The sequence below is a fragment of the Moschus berezovskii genome, chromosome 13 (genome assembly GCF_049115385.1).
Source record: "Moschus berezovskii isolate FMDL1 chromosome 13, NW_MosBer_1.0, whole genome shotgun sequence".
NCBI lineage: Eukaryota > Metazoa > Chordata > Mammalia > Artiodactyla > Moschidae > Moschus > Moschus berezovskii.
In genome coordinates, this window is record NC_142472.1 from 34,328,763 (window position 1) to 34,350,083 (window position 21,321).

The 21,321-nt window shown below is 42.6% G+C and overlaps 1 protein-coding gene across 11 annotated transcripts in view; it reads left to right on the plus strand.

Moving 5' to 3' along the window:
- The first annotated feature begins 542 nt into the window (after window positions 1-542).
- The window catches only part of MYCBP2 (MYC binding protein 2), a 277,882-nt gene continuing 257,103 nt past the window's right edge, over window positions 543-21,321 (plus strand). For 10 of the 11 annotated variants that reach the window (XM_088842670.1, XM_088842671.1, XM_055426496.2 and 7 more), the window contains exon 1: window positions 544-1,126. In XM_088842670.1, coding sequence (XP_088698796.1) covers window positions 819-1,126 — 308 coding nt within the window. In that variant the 5' untranslated portion in view covers window positions 544-818. Of the gene's footprint in view, window positions 1,127-21,321 lie in introns of all 11 variants that reach the window. The other variant, XM_088842669.1, reaches the window with a different exon arrangement.

Sequence of the window (21,321 nt, forward strand, 5' to 3'; positions counted from 1 at the left end):
TGGTAGGTAAAAGTTATTTTTAACAGACTTAAATCCTAATGAGAAAAAAACCCCAAACTAAGACCACCAAAGGTACTTCTAATTCGGCTGGCCTCCTTTGCCTTGAATTCTGAGTTCAATCAGCACCATTCACAGTAAATCTTCCCGTTGGCAGCGCACGCTTTGGGGAAAGGGAACAGGAATACTGAACGATCACGCTCCGGCGGTGGGCACCGGGTCTCTCTTTCAGATCCCAGTTCTCCCACCTGGATGGAACCCAGGTACCTGAAGCCGGCTGGCTGGAGCTGACAGCCTCCCCGCCTCCCCAGCACTTTTCTGACTCTTCCGCGAGCTGCTAGTAAAACCCGGAGAAGTGGACTTTCTCCGGATCCCGCACGCCTTCCCCGGCCCCACACCCAATGCCCGGAGGCGGAGGCAGCGGCAGCGGCAGCGGCGAGGGGGTGGGGCGGGAACGCGGGGCCGCAGGGACTGAGCGTGCGCGAGGAGTGGCGCATGCCCAGTGCGGCCGGCCGCTTCCCATTGCGGGTGGCCCCGGCGGCGGCAGCGGAGGCGGCGGCGGCGGCGGGTGCAGCGGCGGCACCGCCTCCTCCTCACACTCCCGGGGTGGCGGGGTTCGATGAGCGGCCCCAGCAGCGGCGAGGGCGGCGCGGGGGGGAGGAGGAGAAGGAGGAGGAGAAGGAGGAGGTCGCTGTCTTTGTAGTCTCCGCTGCTGCGGGAGCGAGAGGCCGCCGCCGGAGCCGTCGTCGTTGGAAAAGGGCTGTGTGTGCGCGCGCGTGTCTGCCTGCCCGGCCCGCGGGGACGAGGCGGCGGCTAGGAGGATGATGTGCGCAGCTACCGCCTCTCCCGCCGCCGCCGCCGCCGCCTCCTCGGGGCCCGGCGGAGACGGATTCTTCCCGGCCGCTACCCTCTCTTCCTCTCCGGCGCCGGGGGCGCTGTTCATGCCGCTTCCCGAGGGCTCCTTGGCGGCCGCGGGGCTGGGGCTGGGGTTGCCGGCCCCGGACTCCCGGGGTCACTACCAGCTGCTCCTGTCAGGCCGGGCCCTGGCCGACCGCTACCGGAGGATTTACACAGCTGCGCTCAGTGACAGGGACCAGGCGGGCAGCAGCGCCGGGCACCCGGCCTCCAGGTGCGTCCACGGGTGCCCTTCTGTGCGCCGCATGCTGCATGCGCGCCCGTGTGTGTCAGTGTGTCTACATACGTGTTTGCCGACCTGCCTTTCAGCCAGCACTGGGTGCTCGATGGTAGAAGCACTCAGAAAGGAGGGTGCGGTGGCAGCAGTTTCTGCTGTTTTAACTGTGTGTGGCCGTCTTTGTTGGGGGGGCGAGGGAGGGTGGAAGCGGGGAGCGTGCGATGCTAGAAAAGGTGATGGTGCGGGTCGTTAGGACACGTGTCTGTGTATTGTTGAAGCAGGAGGAGGGCTGAGCGGAGGGTCATGCACGAAGAGAATTTGCAGCAGCGATGAGGGAACTGCCATGTCCAGTGTCTTTGCCGCAATGGTATTTGCACGTATTTCTCACCCCCTCCCCCCATTCCCTCAGGACATTCCATCCTCACCTTTCTGCCTACCTTAAAAAAAAATCTGCCTTTCACTAAGGGAAGCAATGGTATCGGTTAAGCGTAATGTCATATATATATACAGGATGAGTTTAGGATAAGACAGGCGGTTTCAGTTTACGAGATAATATGCGAAAGGGATACAGATGGAGGTTTTCCCTGGATGTGAAAGGTGTCTGATACAGATTTCTAGAGCTGTACTTTGATAACTAGACCTTTGGGTCCTCTGGAGACGTGGTTACAGCAGCTCTCGTGTTCTGTTGTCCCATCGGCCATTTCCCTTCATCTTCCGTTCTATTTCCTCAGTTACTTTTCGACCTTAGACTAGAGGAGGTTTTGTGGGGCAAAAGGGGAAACCTGAAAAACTTGAAAAGGTGACAGCTGGTGTAGTGATCAACTGCCACCAACTAGAACATTTGAGCAGCTCCTAGAATTTCTCTCAAGACTCGGTGCACCTACAGCTCCCTTGGTGGAGGAGATGTGAAGTCACTTTCATTTTCTTTTTCTTAAAATGTAGGTGTCTTTTTGCTGAAGGCTCTCCTGTTGTTTTCCTGTCCATGCCTTTACATGCCACATACCTTGGAGCATGGTGACTGACTTGTTTCACCAGCTTGGCTTTGGCAGTGGTAATTGCCAGCTGACTTCATCTTTTTCCCCCCCTCGCACCTTCTTGTAGTACGTAGGGAAAGCATAGGAGGGTTTTTGTCGAACAAGTTACAGAGTTCACTGTAGTTTTTGAATGTGCAGTTTGTTCGGTAATAACCAGATGCCATTTTCTCTCATATGAGAGGGGCTAGGCTGTGAGTCAGGTATTTGTGGTTGACCGGTGTGCACTGTGGCTCCTGTCCACTGCAGAGAGTTGTAAAGATAGATCTTCACTTTTTCTGGGTAAACATTTCTTCTGGTCTGTATTACTGTTTACAGGATTGGGACCTGAGTAGTTTTATCATACTGATATAAATATGTATAACTAACTACCCTTTGCTATCTAAATTGAAGGCCACAATGACACAAGTCTGTTTCTTGGTAATGTTTTTGAAAATAGCACAAAATGTCAATGGACAGTTTGCTCTAATAATTAGGTGTAATTTTGAGCTGTGAGTCTTTTAATTATGGCACTGTAGGTGCATATTTACAAACCCCTTTTAAAGAATTTGAATTTATTTCACATGTTGTTTCCAGACTTACGCAATAATTTGTGACTGGCGTGTTCCCTGTTTTAGCTTTCTACTACTGTATTTGTGCAGTAATACCATTTCTGTGTATTTAGAACTGTATAAACAGTTTTAGGCAAAATTAATATAGATTGACCACATATATAAAGTGTATGAATGATTTTTAGTCTTTGATTTATTTTTGTACACGCTGTCAATTAAAATTAGTGAGGAATTAGTTCACATACTGTATTTCAAGAAGTACTCAGGAAACAAGCCTTAAGTTGTATGATATTGCCTTCCGGTGCTTGTTCAAAACATTATTTTAGTTCACGTTATTTTTTCTAAGTCATGGCCGGCAACTGTTTATTGAGGATTTGCTTAAGAATTCAGTCACATATCATATTAAATATGGAATGTTTAATATGAAGTGGAGCTGGAATTTAGGTTCTGAATGAATGATGTAATTATTGATACAGGTTGAGATAGAGGAAAAGATGAAATGTTTCCGAGACAGAGAATGGCGTAAGAGTAGAGGGTGAAGTTCTAGTGAAAATCAGGTTTAAAGGTATGAGAGAACAGAGACAGTGAAGTAAGATCAAAAAAGGTTTAAAAAAATTAAGAGAACTGTGGCACAGCAGCACCTCTGGTTGGATTGAAAGTCCTCAGCAGGGTTAAATGTTGAAGAAAGTGAGAACACTTTCAGGTCACTGGTGACTTTTGAGGAAGTGGTCAAGATGTATTTGTAAGAGGGGTGGTTAAGGAGCTGATGGGATATTTTGGGGTAATAGGGGGATGTAGGGCTGAGGGAAGGTTATTTGAGTGTGGGAGGGTGGGTGGGAAACGTTCAGTAAGTGGAGAAGGAGAAATTAAGTGAGAGAGGGGATAATCTTGGGGGGAAGTCTAAGGGAGATCTCGGGGAAAGATTTAACATGACAGGTGAAGAGGTTAGCCGTTAAAAATGTTAGGAGCTAGTCATCCTTTAATGTAGAACTGGAGGAGGTACGTATTTATAAATCTAAAGACCAGGAGTTTATTAAGAACTGTATCTTTTTTATTTTGGTAATCCTAACGTGTAGCAGAAGTTTTGGCATCTGTTCTGTAAATATCCAGTACCTGCTTTGTGCCAGGCATTGTTGGAGGTGCTGAAGATGTAGCAGTGAGCAAGACAGACAAGGTCTCTATCCTCTTTGGAATTTTCACTCTAGGAGGGAGAAATAAGCAACTGATCATTTTAAGAAGTGATAAATAGCCGTGGAGGAAATAAAACCGATTTCATGTGACGGACAGTTTGTAGTTGAGGGTGATATATTAGGTAGGGTGATCAGGACGGGTCAGGGTTAGTTGACATTTAAGTTGAGTCATAATGATTGGAAGGCAGACCTAGAGGAATAGTGTTTTAGGAAAGTACAAAGTCTCTGGTGCAGAAACAAGGTTGTATTCAAGGAACAAAACAAGGCAAGTGCGTTATCAGTTAGTGTTGAACACATTAGTTACTGAGGATTATGTTTTAGGTGTAGTTAAAGTTGAGGGATGGAAGCCTAATGGTATCAGTGACTTTGGTGGCATTCTAAAGAATGCTTGGATTCTGAATCTAGACTGGTTTTAGATCCTGGCTTTGCTACTTTTTAGCTGTGTAACCTTGGGCATATTACATAAGTTCTGCGCCTCTGTTTTTTGCTTAACAAATATTTTTGAGATATAATTGGCATATAACATTGTGTTAGTTGTAGGCGTACAACATAATCATTCCGTATTTTGAGGAATGTCTACCACATAAAGTCAAGTTAACGTCTATCACCACACATAGTTGAAATTTTTTCTTCTTGAAGTGAAAACTGTTAAGATTTACTCCCTTAGCAACTTTGAAATATACATTCCAGTGTTGTTAACTATAGTTACCTCCTTGTACATTAAATCCCGTGACTTATTTATTTTATAACTGTAAATTTTTGTTTGTGCCTTTCAACTTCCCTTGCCCATTTTGCCCATCTCCTTACGCGTGCCTCTGGCAACCATGAGTTGGTCCTCTGTATCTAAGAGTTTGGGTTTTGTTTTGGTATATTTGTCTTTCTCTGTTAGACTTATTTCACTTAGCATAATGCCCTCAAGATCCATTCCTGGTGTCGCAAGATTTCCCTCTTTTTTGTGGCTGAATAATAGCCCATTTTAAATATATATCTTTATTCATCCATCAGTGGACATTCAGATTGCTTCTTAGCTATTGTAGATAATTCTGCAGTGAGTGTAGGGATGCAGATATCTTTTCAGGTTAGTGTTTCCTTTTCCTTTGAGTACATTCTCAGAAGTAAAATTGCAGGGTCTTACGGTAGTTCTTCTTTTGAATTTGTTGAGGAATCTCCATATTGTTTTCCGTAGTGGCTGTGTCAATTTGCCTTCCTACCGACAGTACTCAAGGATTCCCTTTTCTCCATATGCTTGCCAGTACTTTTCATTTCTTGTCTTTTTGACGGTAGTCATTCTAACAGTGTGAAATGATTCTTCTTTGTAGCTTTGATTTGCATTTTTCTGGTGATTGGTGATGCTGAGCATCTTTTATGTACCTGTTGGCTATTCATATATCTTTTTTGGAAAAATGTTTATTCGGAGCCTCTTTCCATTTTTAAAGCTGGATTGTTTGTGGGTTTTTGTTTGTTCCTTTTAATTTTTTGATATTGAGGTCTATGAATTCTTTAGAATATATATAATATCATATAGTAACCCTTTATCAATATATGGTTTGTAAGTATTTTCTCCCATTTGGTAGGTTGCCTTTCCATTTTTGTTGGTTTCCTTTGCTGTGCAGAAGCTTTTAATTTGATGTAGTCACACTTGTTTATTTTTGCTTTTGTTTTTTTTTTCTGTGTAGAATGGGAATAGTAGTAATGAGGACTGTATCATAGGTTACGTGATTCTGTATATGTAAAGTGCTTGGCATGTTAAGTGCTGATAAATATTAGTTAATGATTTCTGCTGAGAGTGAAGGGACAGATGGAGTTTGGGGACTTAAATAGAAGGCAAAGGTCATATCTTCCCCTTCTCTGTTGGTCTGAGTGACCAACATTACTATTTCATTTGTTCAGCGACTGAATAAATATGTTTTTCTATGAATGAATCAGCGAAAGTTGGAACATTTGCTTGAAGAAAAGGATTGTAAGGAAATGAATAAAAGAATGTTTAATCAGTTCTGAATGTGAATGGCAGTACAACTTTGATTGCATTTGGGAAGAACTATATAGCACAGTGACTAATCTGCCCTGCAGTTGGACTGCCTTAGTTCAGATTTCAGTTCTGCTTTTTGATCTCTTAAAATGGGCAAGTTAATTAGCATTTCCATGTCTCTTTCTTTACTTATAACCTTATAGGGTTATTGAAAGAGCATTGTGCCTGAACATGGTAAATGCTCATTAAATGTTAGCTGCCATTGGTGGTGGTCATGGTGTTACTATTTCTGTTTTTGTTAAAATCACATATTTAAAATTCCGATCAGCATGATGTTGTACGCTTTTCCACTCAAAAGAGAACTGAAAACAAAACTAGTTGATTCAAGGTTGAAGTGTCTGTGGAGATGAAAGAATAAAATGAAGGTTTTTGGTGACAAAGATTGACCATGTGGTAAAAAGAAAAGTGATGCCAGGAGGGAGCTGATAGACTGGGAGATAAAGACGGTCAGGGTATCAGGGTTGAAGTGGTAGAAGAACAGTGTTACTGGAAACAGTAGAGGAGATTATACTTAAAATGGGAAATTGCTTTTCTTCTCTAAGCTAAACCCACTTACTTCCTTCAACTTTATCTCTCTTTCTTGTTAGAAATGCTATTTGAGCCCATCCTTCAAATGCATGAGATTTTGGTTATAAGAGGTTAATCCAACACAGATTCTGATATTAATACTTGGTGCTAACCATTGGCCCTATAAAAATTTGTAAGACAGTTTCCACCTGAGTTTATTTTCTGGATGGGAGTGAAAGGTACAAAGGCAGGTAGTTATAAAAGTGTTAAATGACTAAGAAAGCATAGCCTGTTATGACAAAGGGATGGTTTACTGAGCTGGTGCAGAAACATGAACAGGAAGGTGAGAAAGCACAGTTTTGTGTAAGTGATGTTAGGAATTCTGTTAGAGCTACAATATAGATGTTTTTTTATGAGGTAGAGGAATGGGAATTCATTCTGGAAATGGAGCCTTTGGTCAGAGCGTAAGGCAGCTTGAACTACCAGGTAAGAGTTCAGTTTTATTCGGTAGACACTGATGGTTTTGAGCTGTGAAGAAACATTATTGTAGGAGTGTTCTTGGAAGTGATACAGGGTTGAGTCAGTGTATTTGTGGATATGTAGTAATTTGCTTCATGTAGCTGTTGTACCTGTGGAATCCTGTACAAACACGTGTTAAGGCAAAAGTTGCTCTATTGGCATATAAGTAGGTAGAAGTATGAAATGAATTCATTTCTTAGCTCATGAGAAAATCTTGCCTTTGGGCTTAAAAAGAAAATAAAATGTTAATTTAAAACTAGTTTTGCATTTTAAAATACTTATTTTTAAAAAATCAAAGAATAGAATAGTCTCACTTTTTTTTTCGAGAATAAATACTCAGGTTTTGGGAGGAGGGGTCAGGTTAATCAAGATTTAATTTACATATAATCAAAATTTACCCTTTTGTACATGTCCATTTGAAGAGTCTTAGAACCATCACAGTCAAGTATAGAATATGTCAGTTCAGTTCAGTTGCTCAGTCGTGTCCGACTCTGTACCCCATGAATCACAGCACGCCAGGCCTCCCTGTCCATCACCAACTCCCAGAGTTCACTCAAACTCATATCCATCGAGTCGGTGATGCCATCCAGCCATCTCATTCTCTGTCGTCCCCATCTCCTCCTGCCCCCAGTCCCTCCCAGCATCAGAGTTTTTTCCAGTGAGTCAAGTCGTCGCATGAGGCGGCCAAAGTATTGGAGCTTCAGCTTTAGCATCAGTCCTTCCGATGAACACCCAGGACTGATCTTTAGAATGGACTGGTAATATGTATGTCACTCTAAAAAGTTTCTTAGTTTAACTCCCTTTTCCTCCCCCTAGCTACTGGCCACTGCAGGCCAGTTTTCTGTATCTCACCGCATCTCTGTGTCTCGTCGGGTCTCCGTGTCCCGCCGCGTCTCTGTGTCTCGCTGGATTTCTGTGTCTCACCGCATTTCTCCTTGTCTAAAATATCTTCCGAATCTTGCTCCTTAGGGCAGCGTCGCATGTATTGTTCCTTGCTCTGTCCTTTGTCCCTGTACTTCCTGTAAATGGAAATTAGGCTTTAAAGCTTCAGCAGGTTTCAGTTAGACATTTTTGGGCAAGAATATTTTGTATATAATGCTGAGTACTTCATATTGTGTCCCATCCAGTGGTTTTCATGTCTCATTGTTTAGTAATGCTCAGTCTGGCTACTTGAATTGTTTGGGTACCCACTAGATCTCTTTTTCTGTATATGTATGCTTCTCCTATTTGCAATAAGCAGTTAATCGTGGGTAATAACACTGACACACTGTGGATATCTTCCACCTAATGGTTTTAGCATCCTGTGATAATCCTTGACTGAGTCAGTTTCATTAGGAGCTTCAAAATGATGGATTTTATAATTCTGTTAAAGTAGAATTTGGTAGCTGATGCTCTTCTGCAAAGAATTTTCCCTTATCACCTGACTGGTGGTAAGCTTAGTTCCTCCTAAGAAAGCAGGGTAGATGATTGATTTTCTCCCCTCATTAGCCAAATTGGTCAGAGTAGTCAAGCAGTGGTGTGCTGGGTGCTGCAGTTCATCACCCAAGTATCTCAGTTCAGGTACAGGCTCCCCCAGCCATTGAGAATAGTGGCTACTAAAATCTACCGCAACTGAGTTTCCAGATTGCTCTGAGCCAACCGACCTGCTTCCCTCAAAGTCACTCTTCTTCTTCAGGGCCAGCCTGCATCCAATGCCTGTTTTCTGTGGGGCTGAAGTAGTTTCTAAAATGGGATTTTGGAGCTATACTTACCTGCTGGCTAGCTGGCAGTGAAGACCCCATGGCTGGTTGCAGATGAAGCCTGGTCCTGGTAACCCTTGGCATGTACTGTAGCTGTGCACCTGCTTAAGCTTTCACTGGTGGTGAGGTGGAGTGATATTCCTGTAGAAGACACTGTATTGATGGGTACAGTGTCTTAGGCTTGTGAGACGTTTAGGGAAGTTCTTAATTATAAGGATGGTGGTGTCACATGACTGGTGAGTGACTCTGAGAAAGACCATGAAAGACTGAAGGTAACTAGGAGCAAAATTAGAAAGTCAGGTGATTACTTTCTTTGGCATCATGTAAAGAAACTCACGGAGAAGGCAATGGCAAGCCACTCCAGTACTATTGCCTAGAAAATCCCATGGATGGAGGAGCCTGGTTGGCTGTAGTCTGTGGGGTCGCTAAGGGTCGGACACGACTGAGCGACTTCACTTTCACTTTTCACTTTCACACATTGGAGAAGGAAATGGCAACCCACTCCAGTGTTCTTGCCTGGAGAATCGCAGGGACGGGGGAGCTTGGTGGGCTTCCGTCTATGGGGTCACACAGAGTTGGACACGACTGAAGTGACTTAGCAGCAGCAGCAGCAAAGAAACTCATCTTCTGCAGTAGGAGGAAAGAAAAAGCTAAAGATTAGACTCAAGATTTAATTGCAAAGGTAGAAGAACTCCGGGGTGGGTTGCTTTCTCAGAAAGTCTGCTAGACCAACGTCTGTGCTTTGCTTAGGAAGAAATGGGACCCCAGCTTTTAAGATGGGACATCTTGAGTTGATGCACTGGACAGCCAGTTGAAACCTTGAAACCCCCAATTCCTCTGAACCCTCTGAGCCTACAGAAATGGCCTTCTTCTCCCAGCTAGAGGGTGGTTGCTTGGAGATTATGCTGCCCCTACTACTTGGCTTCTCCTCTCCCCTGCTGCTTATCACTTTACTAGAGTTAAGTCAGAGCAAAACCTCCTGGGAGATGCTGGGCCTGCTGAGGAGAGGTGCACATGTGTGCGTGCACGCACACAGAGTGATTCCCAAAGTCACTGTGCAGAGGCACCCCCAAACTCCGCCAGACACACAGGAATACCATGGGCTATTTCAGAATTTTAAAGGAAACACAGAAATGCCAGTCACAAACTACTCCCTTGAGGTAGTTCATGGTTTTGACATTAGATCATGTTGCACTCATTTCTATGATGTCTTATCTTTTTTGAAGTTGAATTTTTGTTATTTGCTGTGATACAAAGAAGGTGCTTCCCAGGTGGCTCCATGGTAAAGAAACTGCCTGCAGTGCAGGAGCCACAGGAAATGTAGATTCAATCCCTGGGTCAGGAAGATCCCTTGGAGGAGGAAATGGCAACCCACTCCTGTATACTTGCCAGGATAATCCCATGGATGGAGGATCCTGGCAGGCTATAGTCCATGAGGTCACAAAGGTTGGGTACGACTGAATATGCATGCATGGATGTGATGCACATAAATTTCTACACAAAAATCAGTGTGGAACAGAAAAAGAGGGTGGCCTGTTTAATCTGCACAAGTTTGAGAAGTTGTGCAGGACCCAGCGAGTGCATTGTGTAATTACTGAGTAATTGTGGCTATTTAAGAATGACATATAATATTTTTCTTTTTAAGTTTACATGTATTATTTTTTCATATGGCTACTAAGTTGTTAGAATATAGATTCTTATTATTTGGTTTTCATTAATAATAATTAGGTATTCCTTTTGGTCTACAAAGTGTTGTGGAAAAATTACTGATGATGACTGTGCAAGGGCCCAATAAAGGACTTACATTTGTCATTGTTGATCTAGCAGCTGAGCTGATGAATGTCCAGCCCAACAGTAACAGAGACTAACCTTCCTTCAAGGAAAGCAGCCAATCCTTGTGCCTTGGAAAGGACTGTGATTCATTTTGACTGCATTTGATGCATATTCTGAGTATATTTCCCTTTCTAGCTTGTAGGGACTCAACTAGCGCTGCTGTTTGAGGGCCTGTAGAGTGATCCATCAGCACAAGGTGCCGCATGACATTGTTTCCAAGCGAAGGACCTGCTTTTAGCACATGGATCCCACAGATCCATTTGTCCCATTATGCCTCAGAACCAGCCAGAAGCTGCCGACCGATAGAGTAGTAAGATGGTCTGCTGCTACTGCTGCTAAGTCACTTCAGTCGTGTCCGACTCTGTGTGACCCCATAGACGGAAGCCCACCAGGCTCCCCTGTCCCTGGGATTCTCCAGGCAAGAACACTGGAGTGGGCTGCCATTTCCTTCTCCAATGTGTGAAAGTGAAGTCGCTCAGTTGTGTCCGACCCTTAGTGACCCCATGGGCTACAACCTATCAGGCTCCTCCATCCATGGGATTTTCTAGGCAATAGTACTGGAGTGGCTTGCCAAGATGGTCAGGGTGGCACAACTGCGGATGAGCGTGAATTGTCCAGTGTTCCCAGTAGGAAGGACACATGGAAACTGGGATGCCTCTCCTTAGTATCAGTGATCCCCTGGGGAATTTATGCTTCCCGTCTCTGTAGCTCTGAACACTGGTCAGAAGGGAAATATTTTCAGCAGTCACTGTAAGAGTCCTAGTACTAAGGCACAGCTGCTGGTGGGACTTGGTGCTCCTTTTCTGAGATAAGGAGTCACCATTTTGACAGGGTAAATGTACGTGATTATCTGGAGGAGGTAGGGCTGTGGTTTTGCAGTGGAGCATGGAGTTTGGCACACTCTGCTGCGTCACACTGTTAAGTGTTCTACTGGCTGTCTATTGGTACTCCTTTTCCAACTTTTGTGGAATGTGGACTTGAGAAAGGCCTGATGGCCACCTCACAGGATCAGTCAGAATTTCTGGTCCAGCAGAAGGGAATCCAGGATGACTTACAAATGAGAGGTTGTGACTGTAAGTTTTGACCTTGAAACCATTTGAAACCAGTGGTGGAGGCTCTAGTTTGTCCTACAATACTTTACTTCCTCTGGAAAGTTTCTCCAGGAAACGAAACTAAGCAGAATTCTGCAGGAGCATTATCCAGAATTTATTTAAAGGGAGTGAATGGTAGCAGTATAATAGGTGAACTGGAGGGAATGCTGTGGATTAAATTTTATTTGTAGATTCTGTGGGATGTTCTGTATAATCATATCATCATTCTTTCTGATCTCTAGATAACCGTGTACTCCCTGCACCTTTATTCCAACGACAAGAACCTTTCTACTTCTGTTCAGTGCTGAATAGAAATGATAGTTGCATCCTTTCTTGTTCCTGACCTAAGGGAGAAACAATGACACATCAGTCTTTTGGTCTTTCACTGTTAAGTGTCATATTAGCTGTAGATATTTTGATAGCCTTTGCCAATGTGAGGAAGTACTTTACTATTCCTATTTTGCTTATAGTTTTTATCGTAAATGTGTATTGAATTTCATCGAATATTTTTATGTACTTATTGATATGCTCATACAGTAAACATAATAAAAGGAAAAAGTAAATTAATACATTTTTGAATATTAAATCAACCTTGCATTCCTGGAATAAAACTTTGTATGTGATGTATTGTTGAATTTGATTTGTTTCTTTGTTAAGAATTTTGGGGTTTGTATTCATGAAGGATATTGTTTTATAATCTTTTTTTTTTGGTAATACCTTTGTCAGATTTTTGTATTATAGTTATCTTTGTCTTGTAAAACAAATTGATTAGTAATCACTTCTGTATTTTTTAAAAGGTTGCATGGGATTGAATATTTGATAGAATTCACTGGGGGTACAATCTGGTCTTGGAATTCTCTTTGGGGGAAGCTTTTACAGATTCATTTTTTAAAATAGATACAGGGATATTCAGATTTTTTGTCATTATTTCTCATAAATTTTGGTAACTATTTTTCTTGAGAGTTGTCCTTTCATCTGAATTCTTGAAATTTTTTGCATAAAGTTGTTTATAGCATTCTTTTTGTAATCCTCTAATATCTGTGGGGTCTGTGGTGATAATCCCTTTATCATTCCTCATGTTTATCCTTCCTCTTTTTCCCTTGATTAGCTGTAAGTTTGTCATTTCTAAGTTCAAAGAATCAACTTTTGACTTTGTTAATTTTCTCTACTACTGGTTTATTTTCTGTTTCATTGACTTTTCCTCTTACTGTAATTTGCTTCTTTTTTACTTTGCTCTTTTTTTTTGTTGTTGTTAAAATCTTAGGTCATTGATTTTAGATTTTTCTCTTCTGAGTATTTATTTTTTTTTCTTTTAAGATTTTTTAATTTTTTTTTTTATATCTTTTTTTTATTGGAGGCTAATTATTTTACAATATTATATTAGTTGGTTTTGCCATACATTGACATGAATCCGCCCCGGGTGTACATGAGTTCCCCTTTCTGAACCCCCCTCCCACCTCCCTCCTCTCCTTATCCTCCCTCTGGGTCATCCCCGCACACCAGCCCCGAGCATCCTGTAACATGCATCGACCCTGAACTGGTGATTCGTTTCACATATGATAATATACATGTTTCAGTGCCATTCTCCCAAACCATCCCACCCTCACCCTCTCCCACAGAGTCCCAAAGACTGTTCTATACATCTGTGTCTCTTTTGCTGTCTCGTATCCAGGGTTGCTGCTCCAGTACTCTTGCCTAGAAAATCCCATGGACGGAGGAGCCTGGTAGGCTGCAGTCCATGGGGTCGCTATGAGTCAGACATGACTGAGCGACTTCACTTTCACTTTTCACTTTCACACATTGGAGAAGGAAATGGCACCCCACTCCAGTGTTCTTGCCTGGAGAATCCCAGGGACAGGGGAGCCTGGTGGGCTGCCGTCTATGGGGTCACATAGAGTCGGACACGACTGAAGTGACTTAGCAGCAGCAGCAGCAGCATACAGGGTTATCATTTCCATCTTTCTAAATTCCATATATATGCATTAGTATAATATGAATATTTAAAGTGATGAATTTTTATCTGAGCACATCTTTAGCTGCATCCCACGAATTTTGATATTCAGTATATTCTTTGTCACTTAGCTTAAAATATTTTCTAAGTTTCTTTGTAATTTCATCTTTGATTCATGCACTGTGTGTGTGTGCTAAGTTGCTTCATTCATGTCTGATTCTGTGCAACACTATGGGCTGTAGCTCCCCAGGCTCCCCTGTCCATGGGGATTCTCCAGGCAAGAATGCTGGGGTGGGTTGCCATTTCCTCCTCCAGGGGATCTTCCCAACCCAGGGATCCAAGCCACGTGTCTTCTGTCTCCAGCATTGGCAGTTGGGTTCTTTACCACTAGTGTCACCTGGGAAGCCTGATTCATGCATTACTTAGAATTATTTTATGTAACCCTCAGATGTTTGATATTTTTATATATATGATTGTTACTACTTTCCAGTGGACCTTTTATATAATTTCAGTCTTCTAAAATTTATTGAGATACGTATTATCTCCCAGGATACGGTCTTCCTTTGTGATAAGACCATATGCACTTGAAAAGAGTTATGTGTTCTGCCATTTTTGCATGTAGATTTCTATTAATGTCATATAGTAAATGTTGGTTGATAGTGTTGTTTGGCTGTTTTATGTCTTTACTCATTTTTTGCCTAGTTCTATCAGTTGCTGAAAAGGGGCATTAAAATATTAAAAATACTTGTCTCTGTCCCTGTAGTTTTGTCAGTTTTTACTTCATATCTTTAGTGAGTGAGTAGTGAAGTCCCTCAGTCGTGTCCGACTCTTTGCGACCCCATGGACTGTAGCCTACCAGGCTCCTCCGTCCGTGGGATTCTCCAGGCAAGAGTACTGGAGTGGGTTGCTGTTTCCTTCTCCAGGAGATCTTCCCTCTCCTATTATGTACATGTATGTTTATAATTGTTAAAACCTCCTGATGAGTTATTTTTTTATTTCATTGTGATAACATGTTTCTTTATCTCCAGTAATGCTCCTTGTCTTGAATTTACTTTATCTGATATTAAAATAACTTGTTCAGGCTTATTCAAGTCAGTTCAGTCACTCAGTCGTGTCCGACTCTTTGCAACCCCATGGACTGCAGCACGCCAGGCTTCCCTGTCCACTATCAACTCCTGGAGCTTGCTCAAACTCATGTCCATTGACTCAGTGATGCCATCCAACCATCTCATCCTCTGTCGTCCCCTTCTCCTCCTGCCTTCAATCTTTCCCAGCGTCAGGGTCTTTTCCAGTGAGTCAGTTCTTTGCATCAGGTGGCCAGAGTATTGGAGTTTCAGCTTCAGCATCAGTCCTTCCAATGAATATTTGGGACTGATTTCCTTTAGAACTGACTGGTTTGATCTCCTTGCAGTCCAAGGGACTCTCAAGAGTCTTCTTTTCAGACTTATTAGGCTTACAGTTTTCATGGTAAATTTTTTTCTGTCCATTTTAAAATTTTTTATAGTTTTATTTATTAATTTTTTTGGCTGTGCTGAGTCTTCATTGCTGCACAGGCTTTTCTCTAGTTGCTGTGCAGGCTTTTTTCTAGTTGTGTTAAATGGGGGCTAGCTACTCTGTGGTTGCAATGTGTGGGCTTCTCATTGTGGTGGCTTCTCTTGCTGCAGAGCACAGGTTCTAGGCATGCAGGCTTCACTAGTTGTGGCACATGGGCTGAGTAGTTGGGGCTCCCAGACTCTAGAGCACAGGTTCAGTAGCTATGGCACACGGACCTAACTGCTCTACCACCTCTGGGATCCTCCAGATCAGGGATAGAACCTATGTCTTCTGCCTTGCCTGGCAGATTCTTTACCTCTGATCCATCAGGGAAACTCTGTCCATTTACTTTCAATCTGTCTATATTTTTATATTTAAAGTTTCTCTCCTTTGGGTAGTACATGTAGGATTTTGCCCTTTTTTTTTTCCAATCTGTCAATCTTTGCCTTTTATTTGAAGAGTTTAAACCATTAATATTTAATGTAATTAATAATTGGTAAGGTTGACTTTCAGTTCAGTCTCTCAGTCGTGTCCGACTCTTTGTGACCCCATGAATCACAGCACGCCAGGCCTCCCTGTCCATCACCAACTCCCGGAGTTCACTCAAACTCATGTCCATCGAGTCGGTGATGCCATCCAGCCATCTCACTCTCTGTCATCCCTGTCTCCTCCTGCCCCCAATCCCTCCCAGCATCAGAGTCTTTTCCAGTGAGTCAACTCATCGCATGAGGTGGCCAAAGTATTGGACTTTGAGCTTTAGCATCAGTCCTTCCAGTGAACACCCAGGATTGAGCTCCTTTAGAATGGACTTGTTGGATCTCCTTGCAGTCCAAGGGACTCTCAAGAGTCTTCTCCAGCACCACAGTTCAAAAGCATCAATTCTTCGGTGATCAGCTTTCTTCACAGTCCAACTCTCACATCCATACATGACCACTGGAAAAACCATAGCCTTGACTAGACGGGCCTTGGTTGGCAAAGTAATGTCTCTGCTTTTTAATATACTATTTAGGTTGGTCATAACTTTCCTTCCAAGGAGTAAGCGTCTTTTAATTTCATGGCTGCAATCAGCATCCACAGTAATTTTGGAGCCCCCCAAAATAAAATCTGACACTGTTTCCACTGTTTCCCCATCTATTTCCCATGAAGTGATGGGACCAGATGCCATGATCTTTGTTTTCTGAATGTTGAGCTTCAAGCCAACCTTTTCTCTCTCCTCTTTCACGTTCATCAAGAGGCTTTTGAGCTCCTCTTCACTTTCTGCCATAAGGGTGGTGTCATCTGCATATCTGAGGTTATTGATATTTCTCCCGGCAATCTTGATTCCAGCTTGTGCTTCTTCCAGCCCAACATTCCTCATGATGTACTCTGCATAGAAGTTAAATAAGCCGGGTGACAATATACAACCTTGACGTACTCCTTTTCCTATTTGGAACCAGTCTGTTGTTCCATGTCCAGTTCTAACTGTTGGTTCCTGACCTGCATACAGGTTTCTCAAGAGGCAGGTCAGGTGGTCTGGTATTCCCATCGCTTTCAGAATTTTCCACAGTTTGTTGTGATCCACACAGTCAAAGGCTTTGGCATAGTCAATAAAGCAGAAATAGATGTTTTTCTGGAACTCTCTTGCTTTCTCCATGATCCAGCGGATGTTGGCGATTTGATCTCGGGTGCCTCTGCCTTTTCTAAAACCTGCTTGAACATCTGGAAGTTCACGGTTCACATATTGCTGAAGCCTGGCTTGGAGAATTTTGCGCATGACTTTACTAGTTTGTGAGATGAGTGCAATTGTGTGGTAGTTTGAGCATTCTTTGGCATTCCCTTTCTTTGGGATTGGAATGAAGTCTGACCTTTTCCAGTCCTGTGGCCACTGCTGAGTTTTCCAAATTAGCTGGCATATTGAGTGCAGCACTTTCACAGCATCATCTTTCAGGATTTGAAATAGCTCAACTGGAATTGCATCACCTCCACTAGCTTTGTTCATAGTGATGCCGTTCTAAGGCCCACTTGACTTCACATTCCAAGATGTCTAGCTCTAGGTGAGTGATCATGCCATCGTGATTATCTTGGTCGTGAAGATATTTTTTGTGCAGTTCTTCTGTGTATTCTTGCCACCTCTTCTTAATATCTTCTGCTTCTGTTAGGTCCCTACCATTTCTGTCCTTTATCGAGCCCATCTTTGCGTGAAATGTTCCCTTGGAATCTCTAATGTTCTTGAAGAGTTTTTTTTTTTTTTCCTATTCTGTTGTTTTCCTCTATTTCTTTGCATTGATCGCTGAGGAAGGCTTTCTTATCTCTCCTTGCTATTCTTTGGAACTCTGCATGCAGATGCTTATATCTTTCCTTTTCTCCTTTGCTTTTCGCTTCGCTTCTTTTCACAGCTATTTGTAAGGCTCCTCAGACAGCCATTTTGCTTTTTTGTATTTCTTTTCCATGGGGATGGTCTTGGTCCCTGTCTCTTGTACAATGTCACGAACCTCCATCCATAGTTCATCAGGCACTCTATCAGATCTAGTCCCTTAAATCTATTTCTCACTTCCACTGTATAATCATAAGGGATTTGATTTAGGTCATGTCTGAATTGTCTAGTGGTTTCCGTACTTTCTTCAATTTAAGTCTGAATTTGGCAATAAGGAGTTCATGATCTGAGCCACAGTCCGCTCCTGGTCTTGTTTTTGCTGACTGTAAAGAGCGTCTTCATCTTTGTCTGCAAAGAATATAATCAATCTGATTTCGGTGTTGACCATCTGGTGATGTCCATGTGTACAGACTTCTCTGACTTTAGGTCGACCATTTTATTGTCTTCTGTTTCCCTCTGGTTTTCATTCCTTTTTTGTCCCTTTTCTATCTTGTTTTGGATTATTCTTTAGAGTCTATTTTAATGTATCCATTAGACTTTGGGGCTATATCTTTTGGTATTAATTTTTAGTGCCCTAGGGATTACAATATAGATACCTAACCTTTCACAGCCTACTGAGTTACTATTGTACTGCTTCACTTAAAATAGAGACATCTTACAACCATACAGAAGCTTTTTTTTTTAACCCCCTCTGCTATACCCCACTCCCTCCTTTATGTTAATGTTGTTATATGTGTTACGACTGCATAATTTGAAAACCGCACCATATAATAATTTTTGTTGTTAATAGTCATACATATTTTAAAGAACTTAAAGGAAAAAAGGTATTTTATGTTTGCCTATATATTTATTATTTCTGTTATTCTTCCTTCATTCCTGAAGAAGCTGCATTTCCTTTCAGCTTAAGGTACTTACTGTAGCGTTTCTTGTAGAGTAGTCTACTGGGGATAAATTCTCTTTGTTTTTCTTCATCTGAGAATGTCTTTATTTTGCTTTGATTTCTAAAGGATATTTTCAGTGAACATAGAACTGAGTAGAAGCTTGTTTCTTTTTAGCCTTTTCATGATGTTGTTCCACCATCTTTTTACCATTATGATTTCTGAACTACTAGCCTTTAGTAGTTCAAAATTTTTTTCCCTTTTATGTAATATGTCATTTTTCTTTATCTGTTTTCAAGAATTTCTCCTTTGTTTTTGGTTTTCAGCAGTTCGATTTGATGTATCTAGTGATTATTTTCTTTGAATTTCTCCATTTTGGAGCATGCTCAGCTTCTTGAATCTGTAAATTTGTCTTTTACAAAATTTGGGTGTTTTTTTTTTTTTTTTTTTAAATGAACAACAGACATTACTTCTTACAGTTCTGGAGGCTAGAAGTCCAAAATCAAGGCGGCAGCATGTCCACCTTCTGACCTGAACCTTCTTTCTAGTTTATATTCAGTGACTTCTGGCTTTGTTCTCACTTGTGAGGGTAGGGACCTCTCTGGTGCTTGTTTTATAAGGACACTAATCCTATTCTTTTTTTTTTTTCCACCTGCAAAGTAGCAGGACAACTATTCTAGCCATCAAACACAGGACCCACAGCCACAATGCTCACACATATGAATGTTAATCACGGGTTTCAATCCACAAAGGTAGATATGCGAACAGTGTAACTTGCTCCCCTCCTCTCCAGCCCTGCCAAATAACTAAGCTTAGAACTGCAGGAGTCCCAGCTCTGCTTGGAGGAATCCTGTTTTCAGTCCATTCAGATCATCTCAGTTACTCCAAGGTGTCTTTGTCTCATCTCTGGCTCCCCACCAGGAAACAGAAACATTGGAGCTGAGGGGAGCTTGTAGCCCGCAGTCATCATCCCGCTCATGCTCTGCAGAAACCCCCAGATTCCTCTCTGGTCTTTGAGCATTATCCATCTAGATCATGCTGCAGCCGCCTTGTCCATCTAGATCATGCTGCAGCTGCCTTGTCTGCAGACTTGGGCCATGTCTTGCCACAGTTGTGCTCTTTCCAGCAGCAAAAGGAAGCCGTTCATCAGTGGAGCTGCAGCCTCTTCTACACTGTGCTGTGAGGGAAGGCCTCTGAGCCTGCAGCCATTGCCACCTGCTGGTGCCACACCTCATAAGGCACAGAGCAGTGCAGGGAATCTTGCTGTCCCCTGCCCTGCCGCCAGGCTCCCCTTGGGGCAGGAAGCTCAGGCCGTTTCTGCTCACTCTTGGATGCCCACATCTCCCATTCCCTCTACCCTATGATACAGGCCAGGGGCCCATAGTGCCTTCATAAGGTCACAGCCACGTTCTCCTTCTCTGCTTTCATTACTCTTTCCTCCCATCCCTTGAAGAAGGAAATGGCAACCCATGCCAGTATTCTTGCCTGGAGAAGCCCATGGACAGAGGAGCCTGGCAGGCTACAGTCCATGGGGTCGCAAGAGTTGGACACGACTTAGTGACTAAACCACTACCCTCTCCCCTGCTCTGAGTGATCCTGGAAGTTAAACCTTGTAGCCATCCATCTGCCGGCTTTCCTCTCCTGAGGCTATTCATCCAAGGCCCTGCCTACTTCCTGGGTGTAAAGAAGTCACAGGACAACTGGAATTACTCAGAATGAGAAAAGCCCTGATAGACTGTCTCAGAGCACTTTTCCAGTAGAGCTATGAGACTTGTGAACCACTCTCACGTGGAATCATTTTCTCTCTTTTCTGTGTACAGGCTTAACTCTGTGCCAGGATAGTAAAAGTCTTGTGTGTGCCTGCAGCTGTGATCTAAAGATGACCTATGGAGGTGGTCACCTTATAGTGCTATAAGATGGAATCAGTGACATGAATACGGGCTATAAACCTTTTTCTCGGTCTAAGCTGTCTTTAACTAGTTCATGAGCCTCTTACTGTCTCAATGATGTAAGGTCATCATTTTAATTTTTTTAGTTACTGTATCATGCTTCATTCAGTGGTGTCCCTAATTATACATCAGTGTGGATCACTTAACCTTGGGGAAATAGTTTTTAGTTTTAAAACTAAAATTTGTATTTTTTTCTTTTAAAATCCGTGTTTTTTCTTCTCTTTCCCTCATTCTTAGGCTGCCAGCTCTCCCTGAAGAGATCACCTCTATCAGTCTGCACCATCCTAGTTGGCAGATTCTAGCCTGTTATGAAATTAGAAGGAGAGCCATCATCTGTGTTATTAGAATCATGTCTGAGACTCAGTGGGTCTGATTGTAGGGACTTGGTGGTGCCCTTTGTGGTCACTCAGGGGCATTTATTTGGATTTACTTGGTTGTTTGGTCTTGTTTTTTTTTTTTAATCTAGGATATGTTATATTTCCCAGATACTGGACCTCCCTCTCTCAACTTCCTTTTGTCTCCTGCTAAAATGCTTCCACTTACCTACTTGCCTCTCATTGGACACAGAGACCCAGGCTGCCCGACACACGTTCTCTTCTCCTCCAGCTTCCTTCGCTCCCAACAGCTAGCACCGTCTTCAAGGCTGTTGTCACCAGGGTGTCTCCTCATTCTTACTGTGTACCTTCTGATCAGAAAGGGTGCTGCCCACCTCACATGGTCAGGAGGATCAGGAGTCCAAGAACTCAGAGTGTGTTTCCCTCTGCCTTTGGATCAGGTGTCATCTGCAGATCTGAAAGGAATCTTGTTCTTGTACCTTTATTGAGTATGTTCAGTATTTGAAACCCTTTAAAGAAACTTCTTAATATTTAGATACATTGAAGGTATTTTGTTTCCGCCATTAAATGTTTCAGTCCTCTGTTCTTTTTTTCTTATGTTTTTATTGAGATTACTTGATTGAATGTATGATTGTATCAGATATATGGCATAATGATTTGGCTTATTGCATACATCAAATGAAATAATTGCCACAGTAAATTT